The 15,531-nt window shown below is 39.5% G+C and overlaps 2 protein-coding genes across 2 annotated transcripts; both read left to right on the forward strand.

Annotated features, from left to right (window-relative positions):
* The first annotated feature begins 71 nt into the window (after nucleotides 1-71).
* LOC119731804 (retinol dehydrogenase 11-like) lies at nucleotides 72-2,492 on the forward strand. The gene is made up of 5 exons (XM_038205076.1): nucleotides 72-111; nucleotides 254-445; nucleotides 716-1,000; nucleotides 1,399-1,618; nucleotides 2,384-2,492. The coding sequence occupies exons 1-5, from the start codon at nucleotides 72-74 to the stop codon at nucleotides 2,490-2,492; spliced, it is 846 nt and encodes a 281-aa protein (XP_038061004.1).
* An 8,392-nt stretch (nucleotides 2,493-10,884) lies between these two features.
* On the forward strand, nucleotides 10,885-14,073 carry LOC119731805 (retinol dehydrogenase 12-like). The gene is made up of 6 exons (XM_038205077.1): nucleotides 10,885-11,010; nucleotides 11,545-11,691; nucleotides 12,129-12,320; nucleotides 12,598-12,882; nucleotides 13,286-13,517; nucleotides 13,965-14,073. The coding sequence occupies exons 1-6, from the start codon at nucleotides 10,947-10,949 to the stop codon at nucleotides 14,071-14,073; spliced, it is 1,029 nt and encodes a 342-aa protein (XP_038061005.1). The 5' UTR covers nucleotides 10,885-10,946.
* The last annotated feature ends 1,458 nt before the right edge of the window (nucleotides 14,074-15,531 follow it).

A 15,531-nucleotide genomic window follows, 5' to 3' on the forward strand; every position in this document is an offset into this window, starting at 1 on the left:
GCTAACGGCAACAGTAGCAGTTGCGACTGCAAAGTATCACCATCGTATCCCCATCAGCAACATTATGCACAATGCAAAGAAACACAAGCAGCAGTAATAGCAAAAATAACAGTAAGGTAGCCCCAGCAGCATGATATTATGTCGCAACCTGCAGTAGTCAAAACTGCTGTCTGCTTTTCTGCTACCGCAGATGAATTAAGGTCTTGCTGAAATACAAAATTCGCGATTCCTAGTCTTGTTTTGACTTTTCCAGGTGCTCGTGTGATCATAGCCTGCCGTGATCTGCCCAAAGCCGAAGCAGCCGCCTCTGAGATTCGTACTGCCACGGGTAACAACAAGGTGACGGTACGCAAACTAGACCTGGCTTCTCTTGCCTCGGTGAGAGAGTGCGCCAAGAAGATCAAGGCAGAGGTGAAAAAGCTGGATATACTCATCAACAATGCAGGTAAAGAATACTTCAATGGCCTTTTGACATGCAACAAAGTAAGTCAAAGGCAATGAAATAGAAAGATTACCCTCCATAACTGTTAGTGAGCTATACATTTTTTTTCAACACGTATACGTTAACTTCTGTGTTTCATTAGAATAAATTCTAATGACAGTTTTTGATGTAACCTTCACGTAAATTTACATTATGTTTTTCTATATTCCCTCTGAGTCTGTTGATCAAAAACCATGACTTTATTCACTTTCTTTGTCATGAATCCGTGTACAGGAATCATGATGTGCCCACCGCTGAAGACAGAAGATGGGTTCGAGATGCAGCTTGGTGTCAATCATCTGGGCCACTTCCTTCTGACCAATCTCCTGCTGGATATCATCAAATCCTCCGCCCCTGCTCGCATCGTCAACGTATCCTCCCTCGCCCACGACTTCAATAACGCCAAGATGTTCTGGGATGACATCAACCTGGAGAAGAACTACGACCCGGTGGCGGCCTACGGGCAAAGCAAACTGGCCAACGTTCTCTTCACCGTTGAGCTAGCGAAACGTCTCAAAGGTAAAGTAGCGTGCAGATGTATTGTTTCCTCATTAATGCAGGGTTTTAAAGACATAGATGTACGGGTTGAGATAAACTTTACTCCTCTCCCCTTTGACCATCCAGTACCTAAAGCTGAGCCCCAAGTCCGCCCACGGCCAAATACTGACCTACAGAAACGTCTCTAGGCAGTCGATTTTAAGAATATATACTTAAATCTTCCGATGGCCTTTGAGATAGCTCAAAACAAACCAACTATGATGGATCAAAATAATTTACAGTATAGATTTGGCACTCAAGTAAGTTTCAAAATCGAAGTCATAAAACAGGGAGAGGTTGGACATTCAAATATAAATTCAAACCCCAAAGTTAACGATTGTTTATTTGCGCAATATTTGATCTCTTAATTGACTTCATAGGTACTCAGGTGACAGCCAACTCCTTGCATCCAGGAACTATCGAGACTGAGCTCACGCGCCACACGCAGAAGGCCATGAGTCTTCCATGGAGAATCTTCTTCAGGATCATGTGCTCTCCCATCGGTAATTTCTTCCGTAAGACGGCTGTGCAGGGCGCGCAGACCACCATCCACTTGGCCGTGTCTGAGGAACTGAAGAACACTACTGGCCAGTACTACAGGTTGGTGACACGATGATGATAGTGACAAGAGTAGGCCTACTATGAAAAAAATGTCTTTATTTTTCAAAGTATTCAGAGGCACACGGTATGCTTTTAGCCTGGATTATCTTATTTGATTATGGTCGTTGCCATGATATCCGTCGGGCTTGCAGCGGATGCATGACTTTGTATCGAGCTCACACAAGGGCGGATCCAGAACACAATTTTTTGGGGGGCCAAAAAAAATTTGGTCCTCCCAAAAAGTGGGTCAAAAAAATTACGGCGTGGGGTTCGGGGCCCGCTTAAGGGCCCCGAAAATTTTTTGGATTCTAGATGCTCTGTGGTGCGATCTGAGGCAATTTCTGACCACTTTAACCAATGTTTTTTTGAGGAAAAGATCGTGGTGTACTCATTGCCTGCCTTTATTGCGATGTCACATAAAAAAAATAAAAATTGGTTTCGTTTTTTGGGGGGGGGGGGCATGGCCCCCTTTGGCCCCCCCCCTGGATCCGCCCTTGAGCTCACAAAAGGACTCACTGTTTTGCAATGGTTCACGAGCCTTGAAAGTTGCCATTTTGCAGAACATTACTACTTCGATATTTGTGGACATCAAAATGGATAACGTGCGTGCTAAACTTTACTAGCAACTTTTTTTTATGCATTTTGTGCTTGCACAGGCTTTACCCCGGGCCCAATTTCATGTCACTTCTTATAGCTATGACAAAAATGAAATGCTTAGTAAGTGAAACTGAGTGACAACCTTCGTTTTTCGTTTGATCTTTTCAGTGAGTGCGTTCCTGCCAAGACCAACAAGCAGTACGTGAACAGCGAGAACGCCCGCCGCTTGTGGGAGATGAGCGCCGAGATGGTTGGATTGGATAAGAAGGTGGACTAAACTAGACACTGTTATGCAGTGTTTGGTATCTTAGACGTTATTTTAAAAAAAATGTGCGCAGTCGGAGACTAACACGCCCTGTACTGTTGTCGATTTTTGGTTGTTTTTGAGGCTGCTGCAGTAGAAAAATACAAATGCAGCCAGCCTTTTCGTATGTTATAATTTTATCGTTTTTGCTCGCTATGTTTTAGCTCTAGTCACTGGCTGGTTAATAGCTCGCTATTGATGAACAAAATTGATTACATATACATTCAATAGAATGCAAGGAGAGAGGGACTTATTAACTGAATTTGTATGTCATTTTGGTGTTATGTACCATATAAAATTCACTTTATGGATACATAATTTTACAGAGTTAAAAGAAAGTCAAAATTGATTTCTTTGTACGTTGTGTAAATGCAATTAATTCTTGATCTCAAGTCATATGCTTTGTAGCCTATTGAGTTTTTCACTGGCTGGTATTATGTACCTTATTTTTTGCAACAGAGATACTCATCATAGACGATTTTTAGAAATGTTCCTATCGATTAAATGTTACAAAAGCTTTCAAATAATAAGTCGGAAGTAGTTACAAAAATATTGCTCAGTTTGTACATTGTTTTGTAAACCGAACATTAATCTTCTCAGAAGGTTTAACGAGAAAGTCAAAATGTTTTAATGTTTTATTTGATTGATTTAGATTTGAGTGTGATTGTACTGCTATGATGGCTGTGTGTATAACTGGAGCGGTAGATTCCTATATAAGTAAATGCAAGTTGTGAATACTAATGAGGTAAAAATAAAACATTTGTATTCCCAAAATAAAATATATCTTTCCGTTTCCCGTTTCTCTTTATCATCAACATTTGAAACTGCTTTATTCTTTCACTTATCTGTGGCTGATTGTTTTACTGTATGTGGAATATCTCAATTGAAAAGTAATCCACGTAATGCTACAAAAAGCAAATTAACTTGAAATATTATTATTCTCGGGTCGTATCTCTCGTATAGCGTTCGTTGCATGGTTTATTCAATCGATATTTATAATTCGTTTATATTTTTTCTTTACAATTACGTGCCGATGCACTTGAAATGCGAATCCGCTTGGGAAGTGGGAATTTGAGGTTTATTAAAAGCAAAGGTATTTTACGCAAATTGCAATAATTTCGTGTCAGTTTTCGTCACTTCTCAACAGAGGGCGACATATATTCCACCGATATCTCCCTCATTACCAATCCGCGAATACATTTCATGATTCTTCCTTTTGTAAAGCAGTATACTATCAAGCACATTCATATATCATACGCGACGCTCGTCTAAAGGTCTGCGATCGAGTGCTCCCGCAAAAAGCAAATAAAACCCACCAATCCGCTTATCACCGTGTATATTGCAGTTGACATTTGACCCTAAGCCAAACACTACATAATGGTGCGCAGTATAGCAAACAATACTTTATGTCGGGGTTTTGGTCAAAGTCGACGTGAGCGGGTTTAATTTCAATAAATTCCAGGTCAAGTCGGCTTACTCAAGTTAATATTCACCATCCCTGGCGTGTGTAAATGTAAAAACACCCGACTTTATATAATATTTGCTCTCGGACCGAACTGATGAATATCGCATTATGCAATTATTTTTATGTAGGATTTTTTTTCGACGCAGTTTTATGGAGATGACTAATTATTTGCGTGTTTCTTGCTTTTCAAAAATATTTGTTTTATGAAAACAATTCTATACTATATTGTTATATTGTTTAGCATAGACAAGTAAATTAAGGTTACTAAGCATATCATCTTCATAATAAAATTTGTGACTTTAAGTACTGTCACAACCTCAAATACAAGACATTTAATTTTTATAATACGCTTAGGAGATTTGGCAGAGTGGGCGTATAATTGACAAAAGACATTACCTTACATAACATATTTGTATACCTCCCGAAACGAGTTTTAAGAAATCATCACAATTACAGCAAAATCTTGACTTATACTTCACCTTTAAAGAGAATATGTGCGAGACTTAACGATTTACGTCATAATGACGTGAAAAGCGTACTTTTCTTACGCACAACTTAAACTGTTTTGTGAAGTATGACAGAAGTTATTCGAAATTTGTAATCGCCACAAACTATTGCATTCCCAATTTATCTCACATTATGAACAGACAATAATAACCGATACATTACTCATATGATTGTAATTTGTTTTGTGTATAAACTGTGGGTTTCTGTATATGTATAAATGGTACAGTTAGCCTATGATATAAAATTATACGGTCAAGTAACATTAAACATGCGACTTGGTCGCTTTTAAGCTCAGTTAGAAAATGGCTAAGGCTAGACGGTTGAATGGCGCGAAGGAAAGAGGCGTGGTTCAAATCACAGTTTTTCTTTCAAAACTTGCAATACTTTGATCAGACAGCGATTTTTGCAAAGCGACTGCAATCCCGAGAGTATGTATACAAATTTCGAATAGTTTTACAATAAGGGCAACTTCTCTCCAAACATTCCACGAATAACTTGTTAATTCATCTCCGTATCTCCCTAAAAGGCGCCCTCCAAAGATAGGACCTGCCAATGTCCTTGAGGCAAACGTTTACATGCTAACTGACCAATTGATTTTGGTTCCTGCGTGATGAAAGTTTAATTTGGTCTCAAACAAAAGTCTCGAGTCTGTGTTTGTCTGACCCAAATTCGTCTTCAGCGTCTTCGACATGTTCAAGGTGATGATAAGCCAGACATGGCTTCATCTTCTTTGGTCTTTCCTCTCTTGCAACTTTCTCGCTGTGATATCGTCTTGAGGAGGGTGCCGATGGTGCAATTTGTTGCCACTCTGCATCTTGCTGGTTTTCAATGGCGGAAGTGTAGGAGGAGCGTTTCTTGGTACTGTCTTCTCGACTCCTGTCTAAATTATGGTGGGCCTGTGACGCATCAGATATGATAACATGAGAAGGACGACTCGGTGATGTTGATGGAGGAAGCGTATCTTGTGATGCCTGTGAGGAAAGCTGTGTCCTGTTCGAAGGGTGCCTACTCATATCGGCTTGGTTTCTCGACCGATTAGGATCACCATCCAGCAGTACTGGAGCCTTATGAATGCGTGTTGTCGAATGCGAGTCCATTGTTGGAAGAGAAATTGTGTGTTGCACTTCTCTCGGATCCCCGCGAGATCGGAGGTCCGAAGTGGAATTGCGTTCTGTTCTGGAACCATGTCGGCGATCAGAAGGGTTTCTTTGTCTTTGAAAATCTTCATTCAAGTCTCAACCATTTGAGAACAAGTCTCATCTCATACCTCAAGTCTTTGAGAGAAAGTCCCAATTCAAGTCCCAACTCTGTGAGAGCAAAACTCGATTCAGGTTTCAAGTCTTTAGAACAAGTCTCATTTCAAGTCTCAAGTCTTTGACAGAAAGTCTTCCTTCAACTCTGAACTCTTTGAGAGCAAGTTTTAATCCATGTCTCACCCCTTTTAGGGCATGCCTTCATTCAAGTCTCAAGTCTTGAACAGGAGTCTCAATTTAACAAGTTTTGTATCATTGGAAATCTCACCTCATGTGAAATGCATCCATGTCTCCATGATAACTTCCTACATATTTCATTCCTTAATGATGAAAATTTTCTCTCTGCTTCAGGAATGGGTTTCCCAAACAGACTGCAGCTGAGACCATCCTGCAGACCATCAGCAAGTACTTTGTGACCGTTATGTCCTCGTCTCTCAAGCAGGTGTATTTTGTCCTCTATGACCAAGACAGCATCGACGTCTACACCAGGGAGCTGTCTAGGTTGGAGGTAGGCCAAATTGAAAAGGGGAGAATTAATTGTATGGGTCCTAACCTCATTACTGTCACGAGAGTTTAGTTTTTACTTCTGATTTCCTGAGTATCTACCCTCTGATTCAATCGATTAAGGCAGGACCTAAATTACATGGCTACGGTTTGCCACTTACATGGAAAAGAATGAAAGCCCCTCCCTGTACACACATGTGTGTTACTGCCAAAGAAGCAATGTAATTTAAATGTGACCTACAACAAAGTGTGATTACGGACCAGTGGTCAACTATCGTTGCTGGGTTCCCACAGGCATGGAAAAATCCTGGAAAATTCTGGAATTTAAAGCTATCATGGAAAATCAAGGAAAAGTCATGGGATTTTATTTTTAGATTTCTGTTGGAACCCTGTAGTTGATTTGTAACGTAACTCAAGCTGGGGAAAAAAAGCAGTGTGCGAAGGATCCCTGGTTTGATGAAATTCTTTGGTCTAATTTGTTGGTGAACTTACATCATAGGCCACATTTACAGATATTATTTCTGAATATGTATTTACTGACCCCTAAAACAAACATGATTGTGAAAATTTACCAACGTGACATGGAGTTGCAATGACAATGACAAGAGGATTTGGTTAGACTTTGGAAGCCAGACGTGGGTGAAAAAATGCTTGCGATAGTCTGTGGTTGTATCGTTGTAGGACCGTGGTGATTATACTTCTGTATTAGTTTATATAGTTTATTAGTTTGGTTGCCTGTCGTAGTCTTTTAGCACACTTTGTAGGACTTCATGATAGAATTAGTGAATCGAATTGGGAATCTTATTAGATAATTTTGGGTTGTGCATCCTGTGATTGTTACCCATTGAGTTTGAAATTGCTCTGACTATTTCGGAGAAATAAGGAATGACAGAGAAGTCAAGGGGAATTGTACTTTTCTCAATAATTTCCATTTTTATCACATTGTACATAATTATAAAAGATCAATGTGGAATTTTTGCACAAACTGGTTTAAGCCACTGCGTAAATAGATTCTACTTTTCTAGAAATTCAACTTGGCAGTTTGTCACACACTCTGATCTGTTTTGTGATTAGGCTCAAGTGTGCCAACAAGAATTCTCACATCAATTGCAAAACGTTCCCTTCATATTATGTAGTTGATTGGAGTTGTTACGCCCAAACTAAATCAAATGTCTCAACTATAGTTTGGGCAGTCCCAACTACTGTTTGTACAGTCCCAACAATAGTACAGAAATTCCAAACTGTAGTTGGGACAAAAACATAAATCTCAAGTAAAACATTGGGACTTTATTTCTCTTTTTTTTATCAAACTTTTTGTGTAAGCACCTTGTGGATGTGGTGGTTTGAAATCAACTTAGGTAGGGAATTGTGTATGGTGATATTTGAGTCTGTTCTCGTGGTGGATTCCGAAGATGTGTATTTTCAATAAGATGTTACTGGGAATTTTTTGATGTTTTTGCTTCAAGATTAGATTAGTCGGTAGATTTGAGATAGAAATTAAATTCTCCTGTTCGATGAAATAAAATGGGAAGTAAATCACAGACCATGTAAAAAAATTCCCTTTTATTATTAAAACAATTCCTTAATTCATGGATGGCATCATATTTTGTTGTCATGTGACAAAATCTATTTTACCAAAAATAAAATGAAATCATAGCATGGAAATTATTTTTCATATTTTAATAAATTTTATCCTAATACGATTTATAATCTTGTGCTGTATTGTGGAGGTTAGGTAACTTTGGAAAACCTGATGAATTAATGTAGTTTGTTATACCAAAAAAAAAGGAAAACCAAATACATGTACAATGTAGTTTTACCTCTACTATATTGGAAAGGTCATTCAAAGTGGATGCAAGACAAACTTCTGGTCCCAATACAAATCATGTTTCCCTTTGAGGTATTACAAAGATTGTTTAAAAATAAGTAAACCATTTTTAAATACAGGACAACTACAGATTTGTGGATCAGGAAATATTTCAATAACACAGCGTATTGTGTTTTAGATATTCTTGTAAATAAGATACATTTACAAGAGCAAACAAGAGAGAAATTAGATTTATTGAAATTTTATTATGCTTGCAAAGATAGTTTTAAACGCAGTGATATAGGCAGCAGTATCAAATGCTTGGAGACAAAAGCTATAATTTTGTTTGTTAGATTTTATAAATTTTGCTGAAATATTACCATGTTTTGTTAGTCACAAACTGTTTAATTGTTTAGAGCTCACTACTAGCCACTGGCTCTTTATTAGGCAATTACGCTACTATTACAAAAAAAAAAAAAATTATGTTCTGAATGAGAATTTCGTATGGACTTTTCTTCTTGTCATCTCAATTTTGTGATAGTTTGTCTCGGGAAATTGTGTATTTTCAAAATGGCGAGAACATTTATGGGGTGAATATCCTTTGACGGAAAATATCACATAAATCTGATCCCCCCCCCAAAAAAGACAAAATGGAAAATAGAACATCAAAATTTGATACGACTATTGTGCAATACGTGGATTAACAAGCAATAAAGAAAACTGAAGATCATATTTACAGGGACATGAAAATAGTACGAGTCATAAACAGTATACCAATAAAATAATGCTCAAAATTTAAAATTTCGGCAACGAAGAAAAACATTTACTACCATTTCAAGTTCGTTGTCAACTTCTTTCATGACATCGCTATTTTGTTCAAAGTTAAGCCGGACTGTGAACAACCCTTGAGAGTAATAGTGATTTTGCAGTTTCACCACCATGTGCAAAATCTACTTAATGAAAAGGTCTGCCTACCTCACAAAAAGGCCAAATGTATGACTGCCATAAAAGAAGCCATTCAGTTCACTGAGTTCAAACTCCACCGACCGAAAAAAGGTCCCCGACCCGCACACACGGACTTGGTCCTGCATCATGATGTGGCCATTCAGTCATTTTGTTATGTACACATGCCTCAGCCATTTTTGCAATGTCATAGACTTTAAGGTACAGTCTACCTACTACTATTCCACGTCAAACAAAAGGTCATGGAACCCTAATCGACAGTTCCCGAGAAAGGTTCTTCACCATCACGTCACAGGTCACGTGCAGGTAGCTGGATGGACGAGTTGTGAAATTTTAGAGGCTTCGTCACCTTTAATGTTTTCAACTCTGTCTATTCATTATGCGAAGTTTGGATTTTGTTTTTGCTCAGTCAGCCGACAATGCTGAGAATCTATACAGTCATTTGTAAAAAAAATAATATTTGTGACCATTAACGTGTACGGCTTCTATAAAGCGATAATGACATCCTGCATCCACATGGGTCTACTAAAGGCCAAGTCACATGAGATAATTTTCAGAGGCAACTTTAACTTGGCGCCGACCGAATGCTGCAAGCACTTGGCAGTGGTGCACCCAAAAAAAAAGGGGGCTTGAGCTGGGGGGCTTGAGCCCCCCTCCAAGAGGTTGTCATTTTTTTTTGGGGGGGGGTATATTGTTTTAGTCCCACGATTTGACCTCATGGTGATATTATGTTGCCTATTTTCGAGTAGTATAATAGAGGGGTAAGTGGTGCCACCAACGTCAAAATAGTCCGCCCCCCCCCAAAAAAAAAACCTTCAAAAAATTGCAAAACAAATTGTGAGCCCCCTCAAAAACCAAATCCTGGGTGCAACACTGTCATTAGGCCTTAAGGAACCGTTTGGGAAAACAATGAACATTTTCCCAACTCTTCAGTACATTAATTGCATCAAAGTAGATATCCCTAATGTTTTCTCCCTGAAAATTGCCTTGAACAAGTGTAATTGCTTTGTATTTCAAGACGCAAAGAACTGGGAGGGAGATAGGTCGGAGATCAGTCCTCTAGTTTGAGTTCCTTTTTGACAGCAAGGCTCTCCTTGACAAAAAGGTTTCCGACCCTGCAAAGAGGCCACAGGTTATGTAAACCTTAGGTCTACCTCGACACCAGTTTCGCACTTTGTTCAAGACATTATCTGCGTCTGCGTGCTTGAGTGTAATGAATGATTAACATTGAACTTATTCGGATAGCATACTGCCATCGTTATCATTGAGTCTGGACGCTTTCGATTCGTCGATGTGAGTCTAAAGGTTGATAGGTCAGACACGCGGAATGACCAAGCGCATTTTTTTGTCTGGGGAGTCTATAATTTATAAAGGCAGATTTTTCCTGTTGCACACATGCAGCTGATGCATTCAATTGTGAATACCCACCGAAAAATTTGGTGATATTTTCAAGGTAGGTATATTTTAGCTGTATCACCACAGGCCTAATTTTCAACGAAAATATGCTGCTTCGAAAGTACAGATTTCAACACAAGCGTTAAAACGCTCAGAAAATGCTCTTGCCCCGCCCGTTCATTGAACGTTTAAACGTTTTACCAGCTGTCGCTTGCCCCAATATGAAGAAGACGGTCTAATGGATATGGGAAGAAACCAATTCGTAAATGTAGTTAATTTTCAGGAGGTATATTCCACCACCATTAGTATGGAAATTATGCTTCAATAATTGTTGTGCGCAATGTTTTGTGTAAATTGGTGAATGAAAATCCATTTTCTCTTGGTTTCAACCGAATGTTTACTTTATTTTCTCATCTATGTATAGGTTACTTTGCCTTCAAGAGAACGGAGCCACTGACCTCAGAATAAAACACTGATAGGCAGATATAGGAATATTTCTGAGTGGCGTAATAGCGTTACAACCTAAACAAACCATGAACAAGCTGGATATCTTCGGTAGGAGCGTGGACCCTGCAATTGCTGCGTCGGTGGTTGTCGGTGAGTTAATAGTTTGTTTTAATGGTACAATGTCGGACCCAATGACCAGCCTACTGTCCTTTGACTGACTGACTGAGTCACTGACTGACTGACAGGCTCCCCGACGAAAAATGTCCTAAACTGAGACTTTCGGGTCTGACCTGCAACTCGACGCAGATCTATTGCTTGTAATGTTCCTTCTCATAGGCCTTCATCATGGCTGCCACCATTTCAGTCATGTTACCTGTAAGAATAATTATCCAAAAACAGTACTGAATGATAATTTATTTTGTGCCAAAAAAGGAACCAGACTATTTTTCCCTTCCAGCCTCGCTTTGGTCACGTTGATTTGAATGGGAAAAATCAAGATGCCCCTACATGATAATGGTCTATTGGGTTGGTTGATGGATGGGCATATACGTAAGCCAATTGATTGTCATTATAGTTTATCTATAATAATTCTTTCTTGGCGGTGAAATTAACTGGACAAAACTTGTCTTGACCATTGACTTGCTACCTTTCTTTCTGTGGATCTTCGTTTGAATGTCTTTACAGGTGTCGTTGTGGTCTTGTGGCTTGTGCGGAGATGGGTGGCAGGTGGATGGTGCTACAGCAATGCTCGCCTGGACGGCAAGACGGTTGTCATCACAGGAGCCAACAGTGGCATTGGCAAGGAGACAGCAAAGGACATGGCCAGACGAGGTAGATATATTCTTCTGTTTAAGGACATCAATCAAACAAGCAAGTAATAAGCAAGAAAGCCAACCAACTAGCAAGCACAAAACAGTAGCAACAAAGCTGATTGGCATGCCGCGTATAAGACCAAAACACAGCAGTAGCAAGAAGAGCAGCAACAGGACAAGAAAATTGCGATTCGCCAATAAGTAGCTAACGGCAACAGCAGCAGTTGCGACTGCAAAGTATCACCATCGTATCCCCATCAGCAACAATTATGCACAATGCAAAGAAACACAAGCAGCAGCAATAGCAAAAATAACAGTGAGGTAGCCCCAGCAGCATGACATTATGTCGCAACCTGTAGTAGTCAAAACTCATGTCTGCTTCTGCTACCGCAGATGAATTAAGGTCTTGCTGAAATACAAAATTCGCGATTCCTAGTCTTGTTTTGACCCTTCCAGGTGCTCGTGTGATCATAGCCTGCCGTGATCTGCCCAAAGCCGAAGCAGCCGCCTCTGAGATTCGTACAGCCACGGGTAACAACAAGGTGACGGTACGCAAACTAGACCTGGCTTCTCTTGCCTCGGTGAGAGAGTGCGCCAAGAAGATCAAGGCAGAGGTGAAAAAGCTGGATATACTCATCAACAATGCAGGTAAAGAATACATCAATGGCCTTTTGACATGCAACAAAGTAAGTCAAAGGCAATGAAATAGAAATGATTACCCTCCATAACTGTTAGTGAGCTATACATTTTTTTTCAACACGTAGGCCTATACGTTAACTTCTGTGTTTCACTAGAATACATTCTAATGACAGTTTTTGAATTAACCTTTACGTAAATTTACATTATGTTTTTCTATATTCCCTCTGAGTCTGTTGATCAAAAACCATGGCTTAATTCACTTTCTTTGTCATGAATCCGTGTACAGGAATCATGATGTGCCCACCGCTGAAGACAGAAGATGGGTTTGAGATGCAGCTTGGTGTAAATCATCTGGGCCACTTCCTTTTGACCAATCTCCTGCTGGATCTCATCAAATCCTCCGCCCCTGCTCGCATCGTCAACGTATCCTCCCTTGCCCACGACTTCAATAACGCCAAGATGTTCTGGGATGACATCAACCTGGAGAAGAACTACGACCCGATGGTGGCCTACGGGCAGAGCAAACTGGCCAACGTTCTCTTCACCGTTGAGTTAGCGAAACGTCTCAAAGGTAAGGTAGCGTGTGAAACAGATGCATCGTTTCATCGTTTCAAATGCAGGTTTTTAAAGACGTACTGAAATGTATATGGATTGAGGAAAACTCTACTCCTTTGGACCATCTAGGGGATACACCTATATAATTATAGCTGAGCCCCGAGTCTGCGTCACGGCCAAATACCGACCTATTAGGCAGTCGATTTTAATTAGCATACTTAAAATCTTCCGATGGCTTTTGAGATAGCGCAAAAGAAACCAAATTTATCACAATAGTTTACAGCATAGATTTGGCACGCAAGCAAGTTTCGAAATCGAAGTCATAAAACAGTGAGAGGTAGGGCATTCAAATATAAGTTCAACTTGACCCCAAAGTTAACGATTTTACGTAATTTTTGATCTCTTAATCGGCTTCATAGGTACTCAGGTGACAGCCAACTCCTTGCATCCAGGAACTATCGAGACTGAGCTCACGCGCCACACGCAGCAGGCTATATGCGCTATGAGCCTCCCATGGCGAATCTTCTTCAGGATCATCATGTGCTCTCCCATCGGTAATTTCTTCCGTAAGACGGCTGTGCAGGGCGCGCAGACCACCATCCACTTGGCCGTGTCTGAGGAACTGAAGAACACTACTGGCCAGTACTACAGGTTGGTGACACGATGATGATAGTGACAAGAGTAGGCCTACTATGAAAAAAAGGCTTTATTTTTCAAAGCATTCAGAGGCACACGGTATGCTTCTAGCCTGGATTATCTTAAGCGATATGGTCGTTTCCATGATATCCATCGGGCTTGCAGCGGATGCATGACTTTGTATCGAGCTCACAAAAGGACTCACTGTTGTGCAATGGTCCATGAGCCTTGAAAGTTGCCATTTTGCAGAACATTACTACTTCGATAGTTGTGGACATCAAAATGGATAACGTGCGTGCTAAACTTTACTAGCAACTTTTTTGTGCATTTTGTGCTTGCACAGGCTTTACCCCCGGGCCCAATTTCATGTCGCTTCTTTTAGCTATGACAAAAATGAAATGCTTAGTAAGTGAAACTGAGTGACAACCCTCGTTTTTCGTTTGTTCCTTTTGATCTTTTCAGTGACTGCGTTCCTGCCAAGACCAACAAGCAGTCCGTGAACAGCGAGAACGCCCGCCGCTTGTGGGAGATGAGCGCCGAGATGGTTGGATTGGATAAGAAGGTAGACTAGACTAGACACTGTTGTCGATTTTTGGTTGTTTTTGAGGCTGCTGCAGTAGAAAAATACAAATGCAGCCAGCCTTTTCGTATGTTATATCTGTTTTGCTCGCTTTGTTTTAGCTGTAGCCACTGGCTGGTTAATAGCTTGCTATTGATAAACAAAATTGATTACATATACAATTAATAGAATGCAAGAAGAGAGGGACATATTAACTGAATTTTTATTTCATTTTGGTGTTATGTACGAAAAAAAATTCACTTTATGGATACATAATTTTACAGAGTTGAAAAAAAGTCAAAATTGATTTCTTTGTACGTTGTGTAAATGCAATTATTTCTTAATCTCAAGTCGTATGCTTTGTAGCCTATTGAGTTTTTCACTGGCTGATATTATGTACCTTAATTTTTGCAAAAGAGATACTCATCATAGACGATTTGTAGAAATGTTCCCATCGATTAAATGTTACAGAAGCTTTCAAGTAATAAGTCGGAAGTAGTTGCAAAAATATTGCTCAGTTTGTACATTGTTTTGTAAACCGAACATTAATCTTCTCAGAAAGTTTAACGAGAAAGTCAATATGTTTTAATGTTTTATTTGATTAATTTAGATTTGTGTGTGATTGTACTGCTATGATAGCTGTGTGTATAACTGGAGCGGTAGATTCCTATAAGTAAATGCAAGTTGTGAACACTAATGAGGTAAAAATAAAACATTTGTATTCCCAAAATAAAATATATCTTTCCGTTTCCCGTTTCTCTTTATCATCAACATTTGAAACTGCTTTATTCTTTCACTTATCTGTGGCTGATTGTTTTACTGTATGTGGAATATCTCAATTGAAAAGTAATCCACCTAATTCTACAAAAAGCAAATTAACTTGAAATATTATTATTCTTGGGTCGTATCTCTCGTATAGCGTTCGTTGCATGGTTTATTCAATCGATATTTATAATTCGTTTATATTTTATCTTTACAATTTCGTTCCGATGCACTTGAAATGCGAATCCGCTTGGGAAGTGGGAATTTGAGGTTTATTAAAAGCAAAGGTATTTTACGCAAATTGCAATAATTTCGTGTCAGTTTTTGTCACTTGTCAACAGAGGGCGACATATATTCCACCGATATCTCCCTTATTACCAATCCGCGAATACATTTCATGATTCTTCCTTTTGTAAAGCAGTATACTATCAAGCACATTCATATATCATACGCGACGCTCGTCTAAAGGTCTGCGATCGAGTGCTCCCGCCAAAAGCAAATAAAATCCACCAATCCGCTAATCACCGCGTATTGCAGTTGACATTTGACCCTAAGCCAAACACTACATAATGGTGCGCAGTATAGCAAACAATACTTTATGTCGGGGTTTTGGTCAAAGTCGACGTGAGCGGGTTGAATTCCAATAAATTCCAGGTCAAGTCGGCTTTATCAAGTTAATATTCACCATTCCTGGCATGATTACATGTA

This window comes from Patiria miniata, unplaced genomic scaffold (assembly GCF_015706575.1).
Source record: "Patiria miniata isolate m_02_andy unplaced genomic scaffold, ASM1570657v1 HiC_scaffold_24, whole genome shotgun sequence".
In the NCBI taxonomy this organism is placed as follows: domain Eukaryota; kingdom Metazoa; phylum Echinodermata; class Asteroidea; order Valvatida; family Asterinidae; genus Patiria; species Patiria miniata.

Bases quoted from the DNA above. Each gene is read 5' to 3' on its own strand.
- LOC119731804 (XM_038205076.1), top strand. From the start codon at position 72: ATGCAAAGAAACACAAGCAGCAGTAATAGCAAAAATAACA. The intron at 112-253 runs GTAAGGTAGCCC...TGACTTTTCCAG, and splicing joins CAGTAATAGCAAAAATAACA to GTGCTCGTGTGATCATAGCC. The intron at 446-715 runs GTAAAGAATACT...ATCCGTGTACAG, and splicing joins TATACTCATCAACAATGCAG to GAATCATGATGTGCCCACCG.
- LOC119731805 (XM_038205077.1), top strand. From the start codon at position 10,947: ATGAACAAGCTGGATATCTTCGGTAGGAGCGTGGACCCTGCAATTGCT. The intron at 12,321-12,597 runs GTAAAGAATACA...ATCCGTGTACAG, and splicing joins TATACTCATCAACAATGCAG to GAATCATGATGTGCCCACCG. The intron at 13,518-13,964 runs GTTGGTGACACG...TGATCTTTTCAG, and splicing joins ACTACTGGCCAGTACTACAG to TGACTGCGTTCCTGCCAAGA.